This window comes from Asterias amurensis, chromosome 4 (genome assembly GCF_032118995.1).
Source record: "Asterias amurensis chromosome 4, ASM3211899v1".
In the NCBI taxonomy this organism is placed as follows: domain Eukaryota; kingdom Metazoa; phylum Echinodermata; class Asteroidea; order Forcipulatida; family Asteriidae; genus Asterias; species Asterias amurensis.
Window position 1 is genome coordinate 718,086 of NC_092651.1, and position 22,742 is coordinate 740,827.

Here is a 22,742-nt window from a genome sequence, read left to right on the forward strand (position 1 = left end):
AGTAAAACTAAATGTAACATGTGAACATTCCATTTTAAAAGGTGGTAGTGCTTTTGAGATACAATGTATCGCTGTAAATCAACATTAGAGCAGTTTTGTCCGAGCCGGCAGGAAGAATAACCCCCTATAGAAATACACAATCTAAAAACGTAACTCACAGTAACACTTCTCAGGTTCAAATATGGGGCAAAAAGAATGACATCTTTTTACATACCACATTACTTTCAAAGTGAAATGTTTCCCAGAATGCTATTTTTGTTCCAACGAAAGCTGCTGTAGGCTTCCAAACTATTTATTGTTATATAACACCCATGTAGATTCTTGCCATTTGATTGGAGGATTGTCCGTCACTTGATAGCAAATAAAGGTACTATTGCACGCTGAGTCACTTACCGTCGCTTTTTCGTTCCATCCGAAAAGTACTATTGCACGCTGAATACAAAAAAAACTGCGTGCGCATGTCTAGTCTTTGGTAACGCAGCAGTGTTACTTCAAGGCACATACATTGGCGTCTGTGTGTCTCAAAATAGCTGTACAGAACGCACATTGTCACTGTTGAATCCAACAGGCCAACCCAAAAGAAACGGGTGTAATAATTTCACAATTAAAACTTGTAGGCCTAGGCCTTCACTTTGTTTGTTTTGAAAGTTGTATCCTCCAAGTTGTATCCTCCAATCAAAATGGCAAAGACTTACTTGGATGTTATGTAAAACAAATAATGAATGTTTTTCATTCGTGCAATAGTGCAAATATCTTCATTCGTTGAAACAGGGAATGTTCCATTCAATTCGGCTACGCCTCATTGAATAGAACATTCCATCTTTCAACTCATGAAGATATTCGCACCATTGCACTCATAAACATTCATTATTTGTAAGTTATAACACCCCTTACAAATAGTCTGCCTTTTCATTGGTTTAAAGCACGTCACATGATATGCCTTAGTTTTAGTAGAACAGTGATCGTGTGATAATGCATCGTTTGCCGTGTGATAGTCGTCACACAGCGTGCAGTACCCAGACGTCTTTTTACCCACCTCGAACCCAATCAGTTGTGCATCTGTGTATATGAAACGCATACGAGCGTTACATGTACGAGGATGATAAATAGTATGTTGGGGTGTTATAAAACAAACATTGACTGCTTTTACTCGTGCTATGGTTGAATCTCTGACTCCCTCAGTGATCCCTGGACCGTTCCATTTTCCCTCGACTGCGACCTCAGAAAATAGAACGCTCCGGGGATCACCTCGGGAGTCGTAGTTTTAACCATAGCACTCGAAGCAGTCAATATTTGTATACTATTATTAAGAGCGAGATCAATAAAAAATTCCCTGGAATTTTCAACACAACAAAAAGTGTAAGGGATTCACCACACAACCAAAAGTGTGGGCGGTTCGCCACACACAAAAAGTGTGAGCAATTCACCACAAAGCAATAAGTGTGAGCGATTCACCACACATTAAAAAGTTTGTGCAATTCACCATACAACCAAAAGTGTGGGCAGTTCACCACACAGCAATAAGTGAGAGCAATTCACCACACAACAAAAAGTGTGTGCAATTCACAACACAACCAAAAAGTGTCAGTGATTAACCACACAACAAAAAGTGTCGGCGATTAACCACACAACAAAAAGTGTGAGCAATACACTACACAACAAAAAATGCGACAATTCACCACACAGCAATAAGTGTCAGCAATTCACCACACAACAAAAAGTGTGAGCGATTCACCCCCAAAAAAGAGTCAGCAATTCACCACACAACAAGAAATGTGAGCAATTTACCAGACAACAAAAAGTGTGTGCAATTCACCCCCAAAAAGTGTCAGCAATTCACCACACAACAAAAAGTGCGAGCGACTCACCACACACACACACAAAAATGTGAGCGATTCACCACATAAAAAAGTTTGAGCAAATCACCAAATACATCTCAATATAATTCTAACTTAATTCTGACTATATCCCTAAAAAATAATTCACCACACAACAAAAAATGCGACAATTCACCACACAGCAATAAGTGTCAGCAATTCACCACACAACAAAAAGTGTGAGCGATTCACCCCCCAAAAAGAGTCAGCAATTCACCACACAACAAGAAGTGTGAGCGATTCACCACACAACAAAATGTGTGAGCGATTCACCACAAACAAAAGTGTGAGCAATTCACCCCCAAAAAGTGTCAGCAATTCACCTCACAACAAAAAGTGTGAGCAGTTCACCACACAACATAAAGTGTGTGCAATTCACCCCCAAAAAGTGTCAGCAATTCACCACACAGCAAAAGTGTGAGCGATTCACCACACAACAAAAAGTGCGAGCGACTCACCACACACACATACAAAAATGTGAGCGATTCACCACCTAAAAAAGTTTGAGCAATTCACCAAATATATCTCAATATAATTCTAACTTAATTCTGACTATATCCCTAAAATATAAAATAATCAAGAAAAAGATTTTAAAAAGGTTGTGCATCTCCACCAGTGATGACGCTGACTCCTTGTGAGATGTGACACTCTGTCTGGGTTTTGATCTGTGGAAGACAAAAATGGGACAAGAAAAGATTAACCACTTGTGATGAACACTAAATACAGAAATGCAAATAATGTGACCTTTTTGTGTTCATAATTAAACGAACCATAAGGGCCAAGTCCAGTTGTTATATCAAGTTAGGGCCAAAATTTGTAAAAATCACAAGGGGTATCAGTCCGGCATTTTTACCAAATTTGGGCCTAAATCTGTAAAATAAATCACAAGGGCAAGTCTAGCAGTTGTAGCAATTTGAGCCTGAAATTAAAAAAATCACATGAGACAAGTGTAGCAGTTTTATCAAATTTGGGCATGAAATTGAAAAACAAAATGCAAGGGGTCGCAAGTCAAACAATTTTATCAAATTTGGGCCTAAAATTAAAAACAATTTGCAAGTTCGATACACAAGGGTGATTAACAAAAACTATAATGTACAGCTTAAAGACAGTGGACACTATTGGTAGTTGTCAAAGACTAGTCTTCAAAGTCCGTGTATCTCAACATATGCATAAAATAACAAACCTGTGAAAATTTTAGCTCAATCGGTCGTCGAATTTGCGAGATAATAATGAAAGAAAAAAACGCCCTTGTCACACGAAGTTATGTGCTTTCTGATGCTTGGTTTCGAGACCTCAAATTCTAAAGTTGGGGTCTCGAAATCAAATTCGTGGAAAATTAATTCTTTCTCAAAAACTACCTCACTTCAGAGGGAGCTGTTTCTCACAATGTTTTATATCAATATAAACCACAAGGGAAACTGACTGGGTAAATTTTGAAATGAGTTTTGGGGTTGAACAAAGAATTGACTAGGGTGGGATTCGAACCAACGACCTCCGGATTAACGTGCCGGCGCTCTACCAACTGAGCTATCTAGCCCTATATTGGCAGTGTCCCTATTTTTTCAATATCTTTGTTCGGGATGCCAGTCAGAAGCCATACTGACTGGGTAAATTAACCGTTAACTGCCGTGTAGCCAGGGATCACACCCAAGTTACGATACAACCTGGGAAGCGGCAGCTAGGGGATCACCTTAAGGGGATGCGACTTTTTGTTTCAGATATCAATATAAACCACAAGGGAAACTGACTGGGTAAATTTTGAAATGAGTTTTGGGGTTGAACAAAGAATTGACTACCAACTGAGCTATCTAGCCCTATATTGGCAGTGTCACCCTTTATATAGTGTCCCTGTTTTATATCATCAACCTCTCCCCATTACTCCATCGCTGTTTACTCGCTGACAGTTAGTTTTGCGCATGTGGGAAATTGTTGACGAGCGCCCTCTTGAGTCAAAATCGTAAACAAAACATAGCCTTTCAACCATTGAAAACGATCTGGGGTCATTGTGATTTTTGACCAATTAAAAGCCAAGATGGAAAACTAAACATGAATATGCAATGAAGTTAGTTGCGATGGTCGGATTTTGAGTCGAATTGATCCTTCAAAATCTACGTAATGTGAATTTTCTTGTTGAGAAATAGACCTCACACGTAAGAAATATATAACAACTAATGTTTTCCACTCAAAATTGAGAAAGCAAACCCTTTGAAAACAATTCCCTGTTTATTTTTGTAAGACATGACGACGTTCTTGTGAAGCATTTTTATCAAGAGTAATGTACACAAGCATTGGGCAATTGCGCTTTTTGTGCTGTGTGCACATTGTAATAAACATTGTGCATTGTATGCGTTTGTTTAGTTTGTATGTGAAACATGTGGGCCGCGTCAGAAAAACGTTGGTGGAATCCCACTGATTTTAATTAATCCAGAGGGTTTGCTGCTATATAAACGGAATAATTTAATAAAATAATAATTTTCCTCTACAACAAACATTGTTTTAATATCAGGGAAATTCAATTTTACTCACAACACTAACAAAACTCATCGTTGACGTCATTCGGTCTCGGTTTTAAAGTCATAGAAACATGCACAAAACAGCGATGGGGTCACTGCTATGAATAATTCATCTCATGTTGGACTTTCTGAAAATCTCGCGCATGCGCAAAACTATTTGGCACTCGATGTAGAGCTCTGAACAGCGGTGACTCGTAATCAAGAAAGGTTTTATGGTGATAATTATTTTGAGTAATTACTAATAGTGTCCACTGCCTTTAAAGAGAATTTAAAAAGTTTTAGGCTACATTTCGATGATAAGAATTTAGTTTTTTGTTTGTGAAAAAATATCTCTAAGCTAAAAAGCCATCGGTCGCCATCTTGCATTTTCACAGGGCTGGCACAACATCGACGACAGAGGGTGCTTTCCAGCATTTGGAATAGTCTTGCCCCAAGGCATGAATGATTGGTACTATGTGTAGTATGTACTGAACTTTATGTTAATTGATCCCTAAAGCCTTGGTCAAGACTAGTTCATACATGCCATCTGCGTAGTGGTTGAGTTGACAGCTAGTTGACGGCACATTTTATTTTATATATTTTCTCCGGCCAGATGAAATACGGAGCGCCGGAAATCCTTTTTCAAAAATTATATTTTCTCCGGCCAGATGAAATACGGAGCGCCGCAAAAAAATTGTGGAAAACTGGAAAAAGCCGGAATTCCGGCAATAGCCAGAAAACTGGCATCCCCGTTTGCCATAAACTGCAGGTCTTGAAATAACCCGAAGCATCCAGATGCCTTGGTGCCCTTATCCCTGGCGGCCTTACACTTTCTGGGTCCATTTCTGGGGCGGAAAATTTTCAAAGCTTCATAACTCAAAATCTAACCTGCAAGCGAGCCTGTGCCAGAACTCTCTGTTTGAGGAGCTATCTACCTCTTTTGATCCACCAAGTTGTGGCTGCATCATTTTAACCTTGTTTGCTCTACATAGTCGTTATCGCTTAGCAATAGACAGCCTAATTATATATAGTTTGCACAATGTGCTGATCACGCAGGAATAGTTTGCACAATTTGACTATATGCAGGAATGGTTTGCACAATTTGACTATGTGCAGGAATAGTTTGCACAATTTGACTATATGCAGGAATAGTTTGCACAATTTGACTATGTGCAGGAATAGTTCGCACAATTTGACTATGTGCAGGAATGGTTTGCACAATTTGACTATGTGCAGGAATAGTTTGCACAATTTGACTATATGCAGGAATGGTTTGCACAATTTGACTATGTGCAGGAATGGTTTGCACAATTTGACTATATGCAGGAATGGTTTGCACAATTTGACTATGTGCAGGAATGGTTTGCACAATTTGACTATGTGCAGGAATGGTTTGCACAATTTGACTATATGCAGGAATGGTTTGCACAATTTGACTATGTGCAGGAGAGGTTTGCACAATTTGACAATGTGCAGGAATGGTTTGCACAATTTGACTATGTGCAGGAGAGGTTTGCAAAATTTGACTATATGCAGGAATGGTTTGCACAATTTGACTATATGCAGGAATGGTTTGCACAATTTGACTATGTGCAGGAATAGTTTGCACAATTTGACTATATGCAGGAATGGTTTGCACAATTTGACTATTATGCAGGAATGGTTTGCACAATTTGACTATGTGCAGGAGAGGTTTGCACAATTTGACTACATGCAGGAATGGTTTGCACAATTTGACTATGTGCAGGAGAGGTTTGCACAATTTGACTATGTGCAGGAATGGTTTGCACAATTTGACTATGTGCAGGAATGGTTTGCACAATTTGACTATATGCAGGAATGGTTTGCACAATTTGACTATGTGCAGGAGAGGTTTGCACAATTTGACTATGTGCAGGAATGGTTTGCACAATTTGACTATGTGCAGGAATGGTTTGCACAATTTGACTATATGCAGGAATGGTTTGCACAATTTGACTATATGCAGGAATGGTTTGCCAAATTTGACATCGTGCCCGGACAGAATTCCAATTCTGGCTGGTTCAACATGGAATTGAGTGTTGTGAATATGGAGTGTTGTGAACTAATAATGAATTTGATTTAGTAGTCAAAGCAGATTGCTGTTGACTCATCAAGGCTCAACATTGATAGATGAAGACGTCTCTGCTCAGTGTGATGGACAGCCACCATGATTGAAGGTCTGACACTTAATTAGTTCATCTGTAGCAGTTGACAAAACATGAAGTCCCAGTCTTGTCAATTGGTCTTTGTTTAACCAACAATTGAATTTTAAAAATCTTATTTCCAAACTCTTACTTTAGTAGTTGAATTCTGCAGCCCTTTCCTGATTCTCTTTGCAGACATGCCTCAGTTCTTCCTCTTGACTGCCACTGCAAAATATGTAATCATTAATTGATAATTTATTAATTGATAAAAACATGTATACATGAATGACGGAGTGAATAATCAAAACAGGCAACCCATGTTTCAACAGTCAGCCTTATTATGATAAGGGGTGAGAGTCAGCTCTGAAGCTAGGATCGTTATGCGCTCTCGAACAGTCTGGTCCTGGAGAGCGCGCAATAATAAGTTCAATAAATTATTATTATTATAGGATCCAAATTCAATAAGGTTTGTTGAATAATGGCTTTTCCACGTTTTTGTAACCCCTGGAATTGTAGATTTAAAGGAGCTCTGGGAACAGCATACTCAGTTTCAGAGAAGTAGATCAAAGGAACAGGATATTATAATTTGTCTGAGAAAAAATAAAAGCGATTTTTTCCTGGCTGGATACAAAGTTTTAATTTCATATAAAAGTCTAAAGTTGTTGATCCCTGAAGAGAGTTGTCTTGGTCTTGGTGATCATCTCGAAGCTCTTAAACAGAAAACTCTGCTGAGCTAATTTCTTTGTTAAGCACAAATAAAGTAGGGTACCAGTCGAGGTAATGGTTTTGTGTCATGGATGGTGGCCTGTTTTTGCTAAGAAATATTATTTGTGCTTAAAGAAGTTTGTTTGCTTACAGGCTTTATGAAATTGGGCCCTGGTGTCCCTGTTTCAAAAGTTTCATCAGAATTCAACATTTGCACACGACAGAGAAGATTGCACTTTGCTGGCCACTGCTACAGGAGGAAGAAGAACCAGTATCCAACATTGTTCTATTGACCCCTAAGCATGGAAGGAGGAAACCTGGAAGGCCTGCACTAACCTACACTGACACACTTCAAACGGACACGGGTCTAGAATCAGCAGATTTCAAGTAGGCAATGGGGAACAAAAAGGCATGGGGAACCATCATTGTTCGAAGACACCGCTAAACCTAAGCAAGAAAAATAACTAATGTATAGTTCAATCTCACTGATTCAAGAACCAAATCATGATTGATGTTTGATTCATTAGTTGTGGGAGCAATTGATAATCTGTTAGTGCCTTTATATTATAGAAACACAACATGCTACACACAGGCCTGAAACTACATGCAAAATAGCTCACCATTTAATAGACTTAAATTTTAAACAAGGATCAAGAAACTTAGTGTTCTTACAAACACAATGATTTTTATTGTGCACAGTATACTCAGTACTTTACTGAGTCCTGAGAGAAAAAATTAACCCACATCCTTTGCTGTGCTAACATGTCTACCACTAGGACATAGAGCCAGCCTAGTGACTAGCAGAGGCAGTTTAAATCCACATTTTTAGCAGCAGGAACCTTAATGATTTCATTTTTACTTTGCATAATAAAAATAAAGAATATTATTTTGTTTATCGTCCGATGCCTGCGGGATTTTCTTTTAAGACTCAGGAGAGCTTTAAAATGCAAATCAATTGAAGGTCAAATAATATTAAAAACTCACCATGTTTGTTATTGTTGGGATATTGTTGTTATTTATCTGAGTAAGAAACCAGTTTGCTGCACCCAAGTTGGTGTTTGTGATTTACAGACTGCAGTGCAAACTAAAAGATAGAACAAATGCACAATATTATTACCTCATGGTGAATGAATCACAAGAGCTCAAAGTTTGCTGGCATATGTATACAAATCAACCTGCTTAGACCTGCCTCAGTTCATAAAGCTGCTTAAAGGCAGAAAATAATGCTAAGCATTTTATTGCTTACCAGTTACATGTGAGATAGTATTTTGTCTGGTAAAGTTATTGTGGTGAGCATACTTTTGTTTTGCAAGCTACTTGTTGTGCTTAATAAAATAGCACCCGTAAGGTATTGTAAACTTGTATGTATCGGTCGCAATTTGTAAAAATAGGCGTTTTTTGATGTACTTTTACCACGGTTTGTTACAATTTTAGATTTAGATTTTAGATTTTCATGGTTTGTAAACCATGTTTTATGATGTTAATGTTTATGGTTGATAAACCTTAAAATCCCCCCCCCCACAGTAGTGTGGATGGGGTCTACGAACGAATACTTACCGGTAGAGTCGAATTACTAATTTGCATATTCCCTATGCCGCGAGGCAGAATGCTAAGACTTTTACACACAATAGCGCCCTCCACCGTCCTACCCATAACGCCCCGCGACATGCCCGTCACGGAGTCGTCCTCTTTTCGATGAGCCCTACTAAATGTAAGCACCCAAGGACCGAGTATGTGGGGAAGGAGGGAGGGATACTCTACCGGTAAGTATTCGTTCGTAGACCCCATCCACACTACTGTGGGGGGGGGGGAGTCTACTTCACTCTACTTACTGGTAGAGTCGAATTACTAATTTGCATAGACTCGCACCGAGGAAAGGCGGTGGGTATACGCGGTGCTACTGCATGTCTTAAGTGGGGGGGGCGTAGGACCCCGGCGCGCTCAAAATTCAGAGAACGCTTCGCGGCCGCTAGGCCCTATAGTGGTCCATGCCCAAAACGTACAGGGGGTATCGTCCCACGGGTGAACAAAACATTATAAGTATTGTTAGCACTGTATTACCGTGTAAAAAAACTCACCTAAACACGTGACTGCCGAGGTGGAGCTTGTCCTGGCTTTGCAGCTCGGCTGGCCACCTGTAAAACCACTCTACCCGCTCTCCCATCCACCTGTAGAACGTCCTTCAGGTAGCAGTCAGAGAACGTGGACGGGCTCTTCCAGGAGGCCGCCCCTGTAATATCACTCATGGAGACCCCTTTAAAGAAAGCCCATGAGGCCGACACTCCCCGTACTTCGTGGGTATGAACTGGACCATCGGACGCTGGCCATCCGCCCGGCACCGAGCGGATGGCTGTGACTATCCAACGCGCGATTGTATCGCGGGACGCTGGTCGGAATGGTGGAACCGTGGACACGAACAGCTGTTCGTGGCCGGTTCGGATTGACTTTGTGCGATCGATGTACCACTTTAGGGCCCGTACCGGGCACCAAAGCTTGTCCCCCGCGACCGCCGAAAAGGTTTTAAGGTCGGGAACAAAAATATCCGGGGGTTCGAAAGCACTGGATTGATTTTGGGCTAAAAACCCCGCCGCAGGGACCAGGCGGACACCTCTGGGTTCCCACCGGATGTGCCCCGCCGCCACCGTAAGGGAGTGCAGCTCGCTACGTCGGCGAGACGTAGCGACCGCTAACAAAAAGGCCACTTTGATCGTTAGATGTAGTAGCGTGGCCCCACTCAGTGGCTCGAAAGGGGGTTTTGTTAGTGCTGACAGCACGCTAAAGAGGTCCCAGGATGGGACCAGTTTGCGCACCGGGGGACGGGTGAATCCTCCGTGGACTGCAGCAATGGCCGAACGGTAATTTTTCACCGTGGCCGTTGCCAGCCCGCTATCAAAAAGATATAGGAGGAAATCCCCGACTTCCTCTACAGAAGTATCGGCGGGATGAATAGCTCGCCGCCTACACCATTTAAAGAAATGGCGTAGTCGGCAGTCATAAACTCTTCGGGTTGAGGCCCTTCGGGACTGGGCGGCAACTTCCGCAGCCCGTCTCGAAAGGCCCGCTGCTCTGAGGGATCTTGTGACAGCACCCAGCACGTCAGGTGAAGGTCCCTCGGAGTCGGATGCACCACTCTGGACCCGGGCTGGTATATGAGGTCCGGGCGCTGTGGGAGAACTACCAGCCTGTGTACCAGGAGCCTGACCAGCCGTGGGAACCAGGGCTGTCGGGGCCAAAAAGGGGCGATCAGGAGAACTTTGCAGTGATCCTGCTCGATCCTTGTCAGCACCCGTGAAATGAGGGAGATGGGCGGGTAGGCGTATGCCAACAGCCCCTCCCATCGTATAGTCAGAGCGTCGATCCGCCATGCCCCGGGGTCGGGGCCCCTGGCGCAGTAGATCGGCAGTTGATTGTTCATCCGAGAGGCGAACAGATCCACATGAGGTCGGTCGATAAGCAGGAAGAGCGACTGGGCCACACAGGGGCGGAGGGACCATTCTGTCGGGACGATCCAGCCCCGGGAAAGAGCGTCGGCCGTGACATTCTCCTTCCCCGAGATGTACACCGCCGACAGGGCGATCCCCTGCTGTATGCACCAGTGGATCAGGTCCCACGCCAGTGCACACAGCCGGGCCGACCGGGTGCCCCCCTGGTGATTGATATACGCTACCACTGTAGCGTTGTCGGAGCGCACCAGGACGGCCTGCCCCACTAGCTTTGCCCGGAAATGCTGGAGGGCATTCCGGACCGCCAGCATTTCCAGGACATTGATGTGGGTCGAGTGGTGTTCCGGGCCCCACACCCCCGCTATCTGGCGGGGGTCGAGGGTACCCCCCAGCCGTACAGAGACGCGTCGGTGACGACGGTCGCTGATGGTCGGGGCGGGCGGAACACCCGACCACGTGTAAGGTTGGCGTCCTCCACCCACCATTGAAGGTGGGGGGTCAGCCACGGCGTGGTAGGCACCGGGAGGTTGACCGAATGACGGCTGGGCCGAAAGTAGGAGAGGAGATGGAGCTGGATAGGTTTCATCCTCAGCCTGCAGAAATCTACTAGGTCTACCATGCTGGCCATAAGACCAAGTAACTTGAGCCAGGCTACCGCTGGCGCCACCGTAGCCCCCAGGAAAAGGGCCACGCACTGCTGTAAGTTCTGTACCCGTTCCGCCGAAGGGCGGGCTAGCCCCCTCTGAAGGTCGAGAGCCGCACCGAGAAAGGTGGGCACCTGAGAGGGGATCGGGTGCGATTTCTCGGAGTTGATGAGGAACCCCAGGCTGGACGTGAGGCGCCAAGTAAGTGTAAGCGCCGCGTCCGTTGCCTCCCGCGATCGGCCCACAATCAGCCAATCGTCGAGGTATTGAAAAATCAGCAGTCCTCGTCTCCGAAGTGCTGCCCCGATCGCCCGTACCACTCGGGTGAAAACCCGAGGGGAGGTCGACAGCCCAAAGGGGAGCACCCCAAATTCGTATAGCGTTCCGTTGTAGAGGAAGCGCAGGAATTTGCGGTGTTCGGCCCTGATGGGGACATGGAGGTAAGCGTCCCGAAGGTCCAAGCTCGCCCCCCATGCGGGCGTTTCGATTGATTCGAGGATTGCCCGCAGCGTTTCCATGCGGAAGCGCTTTGGGCGGATAAATCGGTTTAGGGGCTTTAAATTCAGGATCGGCCGCCAAGCGTCCGCCTCCTTCTTGGGAACTAAGAAGAAAGTGGACATGAACCCCGTCCGTGTCCCCTGGTCGGGGACAACGCGTATTGCCCGCTTGAGGAGAAGGGAACTGATCTCCCCTTCGAGGGCACGGCGCTTGAGAGGGTCGGACGGGGTGGGCGTTGGCCGAACCAGCATGTCCAACGGGGGGGTCCTCGTGAACTCGAGTGCGTAGCCGTACTCGATCGTCTCGAGGACCCATCTGTCGGACGTGATCTGAGCCCAGGACCCCAAAAATTCCTGAAGGCGGCCTCCCACGGGTCCGTCGGCGGGAGGTCGCCTGGAGACCGGGAGGTCACTTCCGCCACGCCCCGGGATACCGGGGGGCGGACGCACGAAAACCACGGCCCGGCTGGGCCCGCTGTTGGCCTTGGGCCGGCGTGCGTGCGTTCGGTGGTCCTTGGTTCCCACGAAAACCGCCACGGGCGGGTCTCTGTGGGCGCCTACGTGGAATCACAAAGGAGGCTTGTTTGCCTTTCCTTGCCGCCGGTACAGAGGTCCGCGGCTTCCTTAAGTTGATTTTATCCGTGGCCTTGAGGCGTCTGGCTTCGGCCTCCATGGACTCCTGGAATTTCCCTGCAAACAGGTCTCGTCCCGTTAGGGGGAGCGCATCAAGTCGTTTGCGAGCCCCGACGGACGGGAGGAACAGAGCGTCTAGGACGTTTGCCCTACGTGCAGATGTTGCTAGGGTTGAAACCCTCGTAAACTGGTCTAGGACCGTGCGCAGGCCATTATCCAGGCAGTGGAGGGCCGCCACCATCATGTCCGCTGGGATTGCCGAGTCCTCGTCGCCGGCAAGCGTGAGGTACTCGGACAGAAGGAGCAAAAAAGACGATGTTCGCATGCCAAAGCGTGATGCTGAGTCTATCTTCCTGGCTGCTTCTTCCAACTTCCCCCGCGCCTTGTCAGCGAAGGGAAGTTTAGAAGAGGTTGCCCCCCTGTCTGCGGTCAGCTTGTCTGCCGCCGAGTCCGGCAGGACTGGGGTCGAGAAATATTTATCGAAATCCCCGGGGGGAAATCGGTAATATAAATCCGCCCGCTTGGGGTAGGCCGTCCAAGAGGATGCCGACATGATGCCTTCGATGCGGTCAGCGCATACCCGGTCTAGCGGCATCGCCGGGAAAACATTCCCACTCCTCGGAGCGGGGCCAGTCCTTCTCTTAAAAGACCGTCGTTCCTCGGGGGCGTCCCCCACTTCCTCGGCGGGGAGACCTAACACCCGGGCCATGTCCCTTTGGACAAGGCGCAATTCAGTTTCGGCAATCGAATGCCGTTGAACTGCCGTGGTCAACTCGTCCTCTTCCGGGGACGAGTCGCCGGACCCGGGGGGGTCGGATACACTCACTGATTGTTGACCCAAAGGCAGGGCTGTGTCTAACAAATCATGGTGTTCTGCATCCCGATCGGATACAAAGGATCCGGAGGGGTGTATGCTAATCCCCGTCTGGGACTGTGGACGTGCACCCGTGCGTGACCGCACATCACCCTGTTCCATCACACCCCATGCAACCTCCTGCGTGGTGACCGTTGGACGGTGACTGGGAGGGGAGGCCGGTGGCCGGCTGACCGTGCACGGCACGCCGCCTCGTTCCTGGCGTACCATGACCGGATTGGTCGGGCTGGGTGTACGGTCCCGAAAATTTGGAAAATTCCTGAACCTCGCGCCGGCCGGATATTGAGGCCGCTAAGGTTTGGAAAGCCGTGAGGAATTCGTCTCGGGAGAGCGGCTCGCTACCCCGATGATGCTTCCTATGGCCGTCAGGAGAGGAGTCGTCAGACGACCGAAGATGACGGTCTTTTCTGGACCTCTGCCGCTTATTCGGTACCCGCTCACGGGACAAATCCGAGGCTCTCTCTGAGGAAACTTGAGTGACAGGGATGCCCGAACAACGGGTGAAACCCGAAGACGAGGGCGGGCCCTGTGAGTGGGGTATCCCGGGGGAGTCCCAGGTACCCGACTCCGCACCCATAATCCTTCTCCCCATGGCCAGCGCCCCACAGCCTATGGCGTGGGCAGGTGCCTTGTGGGTCTTAAAACCTCGCAAAAGGCCGTCACCAACCGTCGTGGGGGAATCCACGGTGTCGGTGCGGGCCGGGTATTCTGAGCCGTGCGGAGGGGGGATGCCCTCCGGCTGCAGAGACCCCGAGGCGGTGCTGGGAGAGTGGGCGGTGCGCTTCAGAACGGAGCCACCTTTTGCCCTGCCTCTCTTGGTCACTGCCCCGGCACCGTTTTTCTTGGCCTTGCCGGGGCGTTTGACCTTCGACTGGGTCGACCCACGCACACTGACCGAAGAGGGGGAGCGGGAAGCAACCCCTCTTTGATCGGTGGGTAATCCGGCCGACGTAGCCGACAGAGGCTGCGTGGGCCAGCTGGAGGGCTGCAAGCCGGGCGACGGAGTGTCGCTGGTGCAGCCCCCCGAGAGCTCCGACTGTCCCGGGGAAACGGACGTAACCCCAGTAGCGACAGCCGAAGCCCTCCCCAGTTTCTTAACACTACTCATTATTTATCAACGAAATCAAACTATAGTTTATTTCACAACTCACTACAACAACAACAACTACAACTCTACAATTATCAAGTCTTTATAAGCACTCTTAGCGAGGAAAGGTCTAGTTATAACGGTTGAACTGTGAAACAGATTTAAAACATAACCTCACCCACTCGCGGCTAAGAGAAAAGAGGACGACTCCGTGACGGGCATGTCGCGGGGCGTTATGGGTAGGACGGTGGAGGGCGCTATTGTGTGTAAAAGTCTTAGCATTCTGCCTCGCGGCATAGGGAATATGCAAATTAGTAATTCGACTCTACCGGTAAGTAGAGTGAAGTAGACTCAAGGAAATCATGGACGGGTGGCGCGAGGATCCAGATGATATTGCTCGTTCGTTCTATTCTACATTCTTCAACAAATTAACTGAACTCATTGATAGTACTATGCAACAAATGTATGCTTAATTTAACTTTGTAAAATAATCATGGTGGTTGTTTGCAGTGCTTTGTATTGATATTTGGGTTAATGAATCAGAATAAAGTGTTTAAAAGAAACCTACTCTGTCTATGTGTGATTTTTTTTTTTTTTTTTTGGTATGTGTATTTATTGATTAGTAGTTAGTTAAATACTAGGGTTAAGAAAGTTAGAAATGGTTAGTAGACGCAAGACTCATAATAATAAGAGACGACACGGGGTGCCTAAAACCAACCGGAACTCACCAGAACATTCCTTAAGTGGTCAACGGGCAATATACAGTTTCAAATATTTTATTCATCATCAACAACAAATCACTAAACTAAATAAAACCATTATTTTTACTGAAATTAATTTAACTTAAAAATATTACTTTAAATATTATAATAAGCCCGTGCAAATTGTTGTATAATAAAGTCTGCATCATACACTTGTGTTTTGCTACGGGGGTAGGGTTTTCTAATAAAGTCATTTACATTCAAGTCATTATCCGTTGTGTCCGACGAAAACAACTGGGTGATCTTTTGTATACTCAGGTTCCGACATCGGTGCAAATGGAAAAAGACAACGTACTGCCCACACACCGTGGAAAATGGTCCCTGTAGGTGCCTTGCATTGTAGATACAGTACTTGGCATTCTTCTGAAGGAAATCATTAATCCGTGGTACCTGTGGGGGTTGTCCATAGGAATCAAAGTATTCTCCCACTCCGTCTAGGGTGATGTAGATTCCAACCCAGTGCTGACCCGGCTTATTTGAAGGATCCGTGTTTACGACAAGAACGCTTGGACGTGGAAGATATTGTTTGGGTAGTTGATCAGAAGCAAAAACCCCTCTAAAATAAGGCCGAGTAAAGGGGTCTCGGTTTAATATTCCGGTAATCTCTCGAGTATCCATGGTGTAATTTAACTGGTGTAGTCAAATATGATGTTACGAGCCTGGTCAATTTCCAAAATGTTAAACTCGGCGTAGATGATCACGTTGATCGTTTGGTCCAGAGCATTGGCAAAATGGATGTCAAGGCGGAGGTTACCGTGTTTAACCAGATTGAGGTGTCCTCCAATGGATAAGTCTGGACTCAGATCAAAGGCGCACAGTGCGTATCCTCCCTTGTAGTCCTCACGAGTGATTGAGTTGCTTTCGTCTTGGTACGTTTTATCAGTGCCAGAGAAGAGAGTGTGGTAGGCTCTGATATAATTTCCGCCACCGGTCGCGTTGAAATTTGGTTTCAGTGGAGTGTATGGAATCTACTCACCGTCTAGGTGTATGGTTAAATAGTTCACATTGAAATGTTGAAAGTTGAAAGGGTTTTTGCCAAAACGCCCATTAAACGCCTCGTTTGAAACACACCCTACCACGATGCGAGTTGGAAGTTGTCCCAGAAATATATGATCCTGGGTCAGTGTTAAGTTACCACGTGGGATAGAGACCATCTTGCAGAGGTTACGCTTGAGTGGGTACTTGGCAGTTCCTTTCTCCAAAGCTTTCATGTGACCCAACATGACCCCGGGGCTTACTTTCACCTTTCTTACAAATACAGAGGCATGTAAAATTTCTACCTTATAGTCAGGATTGGCGCCCGTTGCCATGAGACAGAAAGCACTACTACTACGGATAAATTTCAGCTTAAGACCAACTCCATTTAAAAGATGACGGTTCTGAAAGAAGATGTCACTGTGTATGGGGCCTATCATATCCACCACGTTACTTTTCTTGGTAAATTTGTGTCTTTTCTTGAGCCCCTCGTTGGCAGCCCCTGCTGGTGCGAGAGGATTAGCATTGTCAAACCTTACGGCCGTGTCCCTGTAAAATAGGGATGCTGTGAGTTGGGAATTTTCGGCATCGGAACCTTAACTTAATAAACTTTCGATCATGGCTCTGTAAGCGTAGTTTGGTACGCTAGGAGAAATTAGATGATCGTTAAGACTAACGTCCACCTGACTAAACAAAGACTGTAGAAATAGGTTGACAGGGCCGACCTGTTCGTCATCATCGAGGTCGGTCCCGTCCGCCTTGGTTATTTTCGCTTTGACGTACAGCTGAGTCTGGTTGAGATCTAGGTATTCATCACCGGATCCCGGTATGAAGAATTCAATGGGTCCACCATCACCAATGGTAGAAATGGGACGATACTCAACGTACTGTCCTTTTTCGATACTTGTTTGGGTTGGTGGAACGGCAAACAAATCCAGCTCAGACTTGGTGCCCTCGCAGGAATGACCGTGTAACAATGCCATTCTGATGACAGAATATTATGGTAAGAGAGCTCTAATCGAAAATATCCAACGATCTCCTCACTCGCTTACCAGAGACAGAAGTGGAGCGTCTGTGAGTTGGCTTTCTTTTTATAGCGCGGCCGCGACGGCCACCTCCCGTTTGTTTCCCTGTCAATTTACTCACGGCCTTGTGGGTAAGGTTTCGCCCGGCTTGGTGTAATCTTGCTTTGGCCGCTGTTTTAATAATCTTTCCTTCCATGGCGTCCTTTGCAATGCTTACCCCAGTGTTGAGTGCCTCGCGACCCAAGGTTGACGCACCCTTTTTGAGTAAAGGTAAAGCTGACCGGAACAAACCTCCAAGTATCCCTCCCAGGCCATACCCTCTTTGATTTGGTGGTCCTGAAAACACAGGGAGTCCGTTTCCGACTTGCTGAGTGTAGTACTGTTCATAATGTCTATTGTCTGGAACGTAGCACCTCATGATGATTAGTTAAAGTACGAGCGACGTTTTCTAAAATGAAGCTTCACGATCACCTGTCCGTTGACAAATGGGATAGATCGGCCCGTTCCGTCCCTTAAATCCATCTCGATCATACCCACAAGTTTCTGTTTCAAGGGAATATAATGCGGACTGTCGTACGATTTTGTAATTGTTTCTCCCGACTCTCCTTCCACATTTACAATGCGTAACAGGGGCGCCCTCGTATCACCAACGACGTGATGCTCGATAATGTTAGTGTACAAAAATATGGAGTGAAATCGATCGATGTCTACTACTTGAGACCCCTTTTGGACATTTGTAATGATGGATTCGCCCATACCAAAACCAAATAAAGTATTTAGCGGGTTGTATAATATTATCATAACACCAGTTTTTGGTTTGATAATAATTTTTTGGTTATATTTATTGTATTTGAAACTGACAAGTCCATTGTGTTCGGCAGGGGGTTTAATATTCTCCAACATATCCACCGGGCTTGGATAATACCCGGGAGGAATGTGGTGTTCGTGCGAACAACCCGGTTCTTCTCCACCGGTACAGCCGTAGATATTCTTAGAGTCTGTGACATTGAACCAGCGGTGTGGGTAAGTAATCTCTGCCAGGCCCACTTCCCAGTCTCCCTTAAACGCAAGGGGTGTGGGTAAATTAACAAAGAAGTGGGCCAATGTATTGTTTGGATAGGTATCCATAGAGCTGTTACTCGAGAGCGTGACATAGAATGAGTCCGCCATGATGAATTTCAAATGATTGTATGATTATCGGTCAAGGCGGGAGGGAGTTTATAAGGTATGTACTCTATTCACCCAGCTGTTGAACTTGTCAGGATAGCCCAACCACTTGACGAGAAACTCCGTCTTTCCACGTCGCTTTCTGGTTTCAAGAACTTTCTCCACCTGATAAGTGTCGTCCGTTTTTATTACCGTTTGTAGTTCTTGTTCGTAAAACGTGCCCTTTATTTCTTCACCGTCGTAGTCCTTCAACCTGTACACCGGAGGATATCGGGGAATTTGAGCGCTAATGGTAAATAGCTCAGTGGTCCAGTTTGGCAAATATCCCTTGCGGAAAGGTCTGGTCGCCATAGATATACGGACCGTGTCTCCAACTTTAAACTTGAATTTAGTTTGGTTTGTGGGTCCGTCATCCGAACCGTATAATGTTCTCCACACTTTATTCGCATTATGAATGGTCACGGATGCGGGAGTAGTCTTGATACTTCGATGATAGGAGTGATTGTATGCGGAAAGTAACTTCGGCAAGACCTTCAAATAGACGTGCGTATTGTTAGCTGTGAAGTACTTGTACATTTTAATTTTCAAAGTTTTATTATATCTCTCAATAATGGAAGCTTTGGTCTCGTTTTGAGTCGTAAAGAAATGAATACTCTCTCGTGAAAGGAATTGTTGAAATTTAGAATTAATAAACTCGGTTCCTTTGTCTGTTTGCAAGAGGTGTGGCTTGCGGCCACAGCTAAGTATTTTTTTAAATGCGGCTAAAATTGCCAGTCCAGACTTGTTTTTGAGAGGGACTGCCCAGGTGTACTTTGATCATACGTCTATACACGTCAGCAGATACTTAACACCTTTATTGTACTTGGACAATGACGACATATCAACCAGATCGGCTTGCCATTGTTGGTCAATTCCATTCACCACCACTCTGTTCCTCTCAAAGTGTTTATAGCTCGGTTTGTGTAGTGTGTAAGTGGGTTGTTTACTCAACCATTCTTTCATCTCCTGTCTGTTCACCCCGACTCTGTCTTTTTTGGCATAACTGTAAATACTTTCTACACCACCAAAACCGGCAGGGTGCTGGGGATCGTAATACACTCTCTTTAGGTACTCCTCCGCCATTTCCATCGGTAAATTCGGAACTTTCAATAACCAAAGAACTGTTACAGCAGACTGATACACATCGGACTCTCTTGAAAATGTTTGTAAATCCACAATCTGACTTTGGGGGACAACACTCCATGATGAACGCTACTCACAAAATGAATGTCTAATAAAAATACATGTCTTAATATGGAGTCCACTTTGGCTTAGAAGGTTTGGGTCTGCCGCTCTTTTTGCGTTTACTTCTCCTTACAGGAGTGGTGGGGAGATGGGAAGCCTCAGCGAAAAGTCGGGGTAGTCCATAGTCCTCTTTCTCTGGTTCCTCATTCAAGGGAACTTTGATTTCGGTGGGCTTGGTTGTCAGCTCATTCTTCAGCTTGGTTTGAGCGTCCGTGTTATTGTTCTCCGTGTTTAAAGTCATCGTCAAGGGAGCCATCCTCTTCCTATTTAATTCCATGTACCGTTGAAGTGTCTGGTGGTAAAGCTTGATTTTCTGATCATCGGTCAAGTCTTGTCTTTCAAGTAGTTTTCGCATGTCTTCATCAATACCGTGTACCACGCGGGTCGTAGGTGTCTGTTCCAAATGCCTCGCTGACTGAAGTTTCGTCAGAGTCTCCTGTGGGACTAGTACCATTTTCTTTGCGTGCTGCATAATTATTAACTATTTAAACAAAAGTCCACCTAAAGCACTTAACACTGGCGTAAGCAGAGCTCAGAGAAATCCACCTTTTTGACTGAGAGTTTTCTTTTTCTTCTGGGTGCTAACTTTTCTACTGGTAAGTGATCTGAGATGATGTTTATACTTTTTAAGTTTCTTCTTGTCAGCTGGTTTCAAAGATACGTTACCATTTAAGACATTGAGGGCGCACTCACATATACATTTTATAAATTCGTTGTTAGCTCCTTGTATGATACCATGACGTTGTTTGTGTGTACCTTTGACCAGTGCGTGGAGAAAGGGAGCGTGCTTATGCAGTCGCTTCGTCATCTTCAAATGAATGACTTCTCTCCAACCACCACTTATTTATATTTTAGGAACATAGACGATTGGAAATTCACCCGGAAATATATTAGTTCGGAGACGCATCTCTTCGGAAGTTGTCGGCTTAAGATCTATAAATAGGTACGCGTATGGATTAAGGGTAGCATCTCGATAAGCTTCTACCAAAAACTTGGACTTATTTGGGTACATTTGTTTAGCGAGATGATTGATTTGTGAAGCATCTCTAGGATTTTTAAACAGAACCATGTAATGTGAGTTTAGACTTATTGTTCGCATTTCCTTTCCCCGGTAGAATAGATTTTGTAAAATTAAAATAACCGAAAGATTTCTGTGATGACTACCCTCAGTAAACAGTTCAGAGACTCTTTTATTGTTGCTTGATTCTGACATAAGATCATCTATTACAATAACATTTCTTAGCGTGCGATCCAGTGACTGAAGTAGATCATCGGGAATCCCCTCCACAAATCGTATCTCAGGAACCAGACTAGCCAAATGGTCATAACCATCTTGATATTCCCCGTAACACCAAATGATATTATCAGGAGGAGGGTCTATGATACTTTTAGAAGTAAACAGTCGCTTGGTAAAAACAGTCTTGCCCGACCCCGTCGGACCAGAGATGACACAAGTAAAGGGGTGTTGTAGTGACACGTCCATTTGAGTAAATGAATGGAACTGAGTAAAGTCTAGACCTTTTAAGTTAAAATAATTAAATGCAAGTGTTATTCTATGATTAAGTTCTTTAGATGAAATAATAAACAGACAAAAACACAAGGAAACAAATTGACAAGTTCTTCGGTGTTTCTTGTTCTTATTCTTGTTATTTATTGTTCTTTATTCAACCAAATAATAAACTTAAAACATAATCGAAAATGTACAACTGATTTGATTATAGAAAAAAAAAAAATAAAAAATTACATACATATATATATACATATCTTTAAATCTTTTAACAAAATCTTTAAATAAATATTCAACAAAATAACAATGAACTGAAGTTAGAATGTTACAAGGATGCTTCTTTAAAACAAATGAAAGTATTTTCAACACGGTGATAGTAAAAGCTTTACCAGCAAATAACTTCAACAAAATTTAAATTGTACAAGGATGTACATGCCAATAATAATAATAATAATATTGTCACCATATTTACACAAAGCCGGTAAACCAAAACCAAAACCAAATTATAAAATATAATATGTAAACAAATTCAATTTGTAGGAATGTTAGATTTAACAAATTCACATTGAATTACTTATACAGAAAACAAAACTGTCAGTGTAAGAGGGAGTATGATTACTTTTACAAACCGGTATGTGTTGTACTTATGCCATCATTCGCAACTTTGCGTTTTGGGTACAGGTATGTAAAAGCAGCTTTGGTTTGTTTGTATGTATACATGTCACCATTCCTCACCCTAAACCCACGGTTTGTTCCAACCCCTGCCCTCTGAGACCCCAATACATCCAAATATCTCTGTTTGGTTATTTCATTTGTATATTTGTTTAGTCCTTTGCAGCTAGATTTGTCTTTTTCACCAAAACAGAAGTAAGTTTTGCTACACAAGGCTACGATTCCATCCCCTTCCCACTCTACCTTAAAAAGTCCAGGGGTTCTCTTGTCAAAGGCGTGATGTTGAGGGGTATCTTCCCTCGGAAACCATTTGTGTTTATTAAGGATATATTCAGTTTTTCTTTCTGGTTTGATCACGTCATCTAAGTGTTCTTTCGAGATGGCGAGATAAGCAGAGTCCGTATCCATCTCGCACATCTGAAAGTCAGACGGATGGATGTATTTGGTCAAAAAGTCAAAATAAAATTCTAACATTCTCAACTTGGCGTACTGATAAACGAAAAAAAACCTATTTGAATGGGGAGGTTTAAATTCAGTGTTCGTTTTATCTCAAGCTCATTCACATTTTCCCCAACGACATGCAAAGCTCGAAAGTGAGAGTCATTGATACAACGCGAGGCGTCTGAGTCGTTGCATACTTTAACATTTACATGCTTTTCTTGGTTGGTTACGGTTTTACCGTAAGCGGAGTTTCCAAGGAGTTTCATAGTATCCGCCAAAATGGCACTTGATACGTCCCTATCACCCTCCCTCCTGGCATGACTAACTGCTTCCCCAAAACTTTTAAAACAATCATTTTGTCTGTATTGGACTACTTGGTAGATGTGTTGTACTTCAATCCCATGTGATAAATACCACTGGAGCAGAGGAGTCGCCAACAAAATTTTCTTCCCAAACATACTCCCTATCAAACTCTTACGAGGAGTCTTCTCGA

At 44.6% G+C, this 22,742-nt stretch overlaps 1 protein-coding gene and 1 long non-coding RNA gene across 3 annotated transcripts in view; both read right to left on the bottom strand.

The window, feature by feature from the left end:
* Positions 1–824: 824 nt before the first annotated feature.
* Positions 825–22,742, bottom strand: part of LOC139936676 (uncharacterized) — a 66,223-nt gene continuing 44,305 nt past the window's right edge. Inside the window, exons 5-7 of one of the 2 annotated variants that reach the window (XR_011785996.1) lie at positions 8,224–8,323; positions 6,686–6,759; positions 825–2,542 (exon numbers count right to left, since the gene is read on the bottom strand). This is a non-coding gene — a long non-coding RNA (uncharacterized lncRNA). The remainder of the gene's footprint in view (positions 2,543–6,685; positions 6,760–8,223; positions 8,324–22,742) is intronic. The other variant, XR_011785997.1, reaches the window with a different exon arrangement.
* Positions 21,458–22,739, bottom strand: LOC139936673 (uncharacterized). The gene has a single exon (XM_071931541.1). It carries the CDS (start codon positions 22,280–22,282, stop codon positions 21,758–21,760), a length of 525 nt encoding a protein of 174 aa, XP_071787642.1. The 5' UTR covers positions 22,283–22,739; the 3' UTR covers positions 21,458–21,757.

Coding starts and splice junctions, on each gene's coding strand:
- LOC139936673 (XM_071931541.1), bottom strand. CDS start 22,282: ATGTTAGAATTTTATTTTGACTTTTTGACCAAATACATCCATCCGTCT.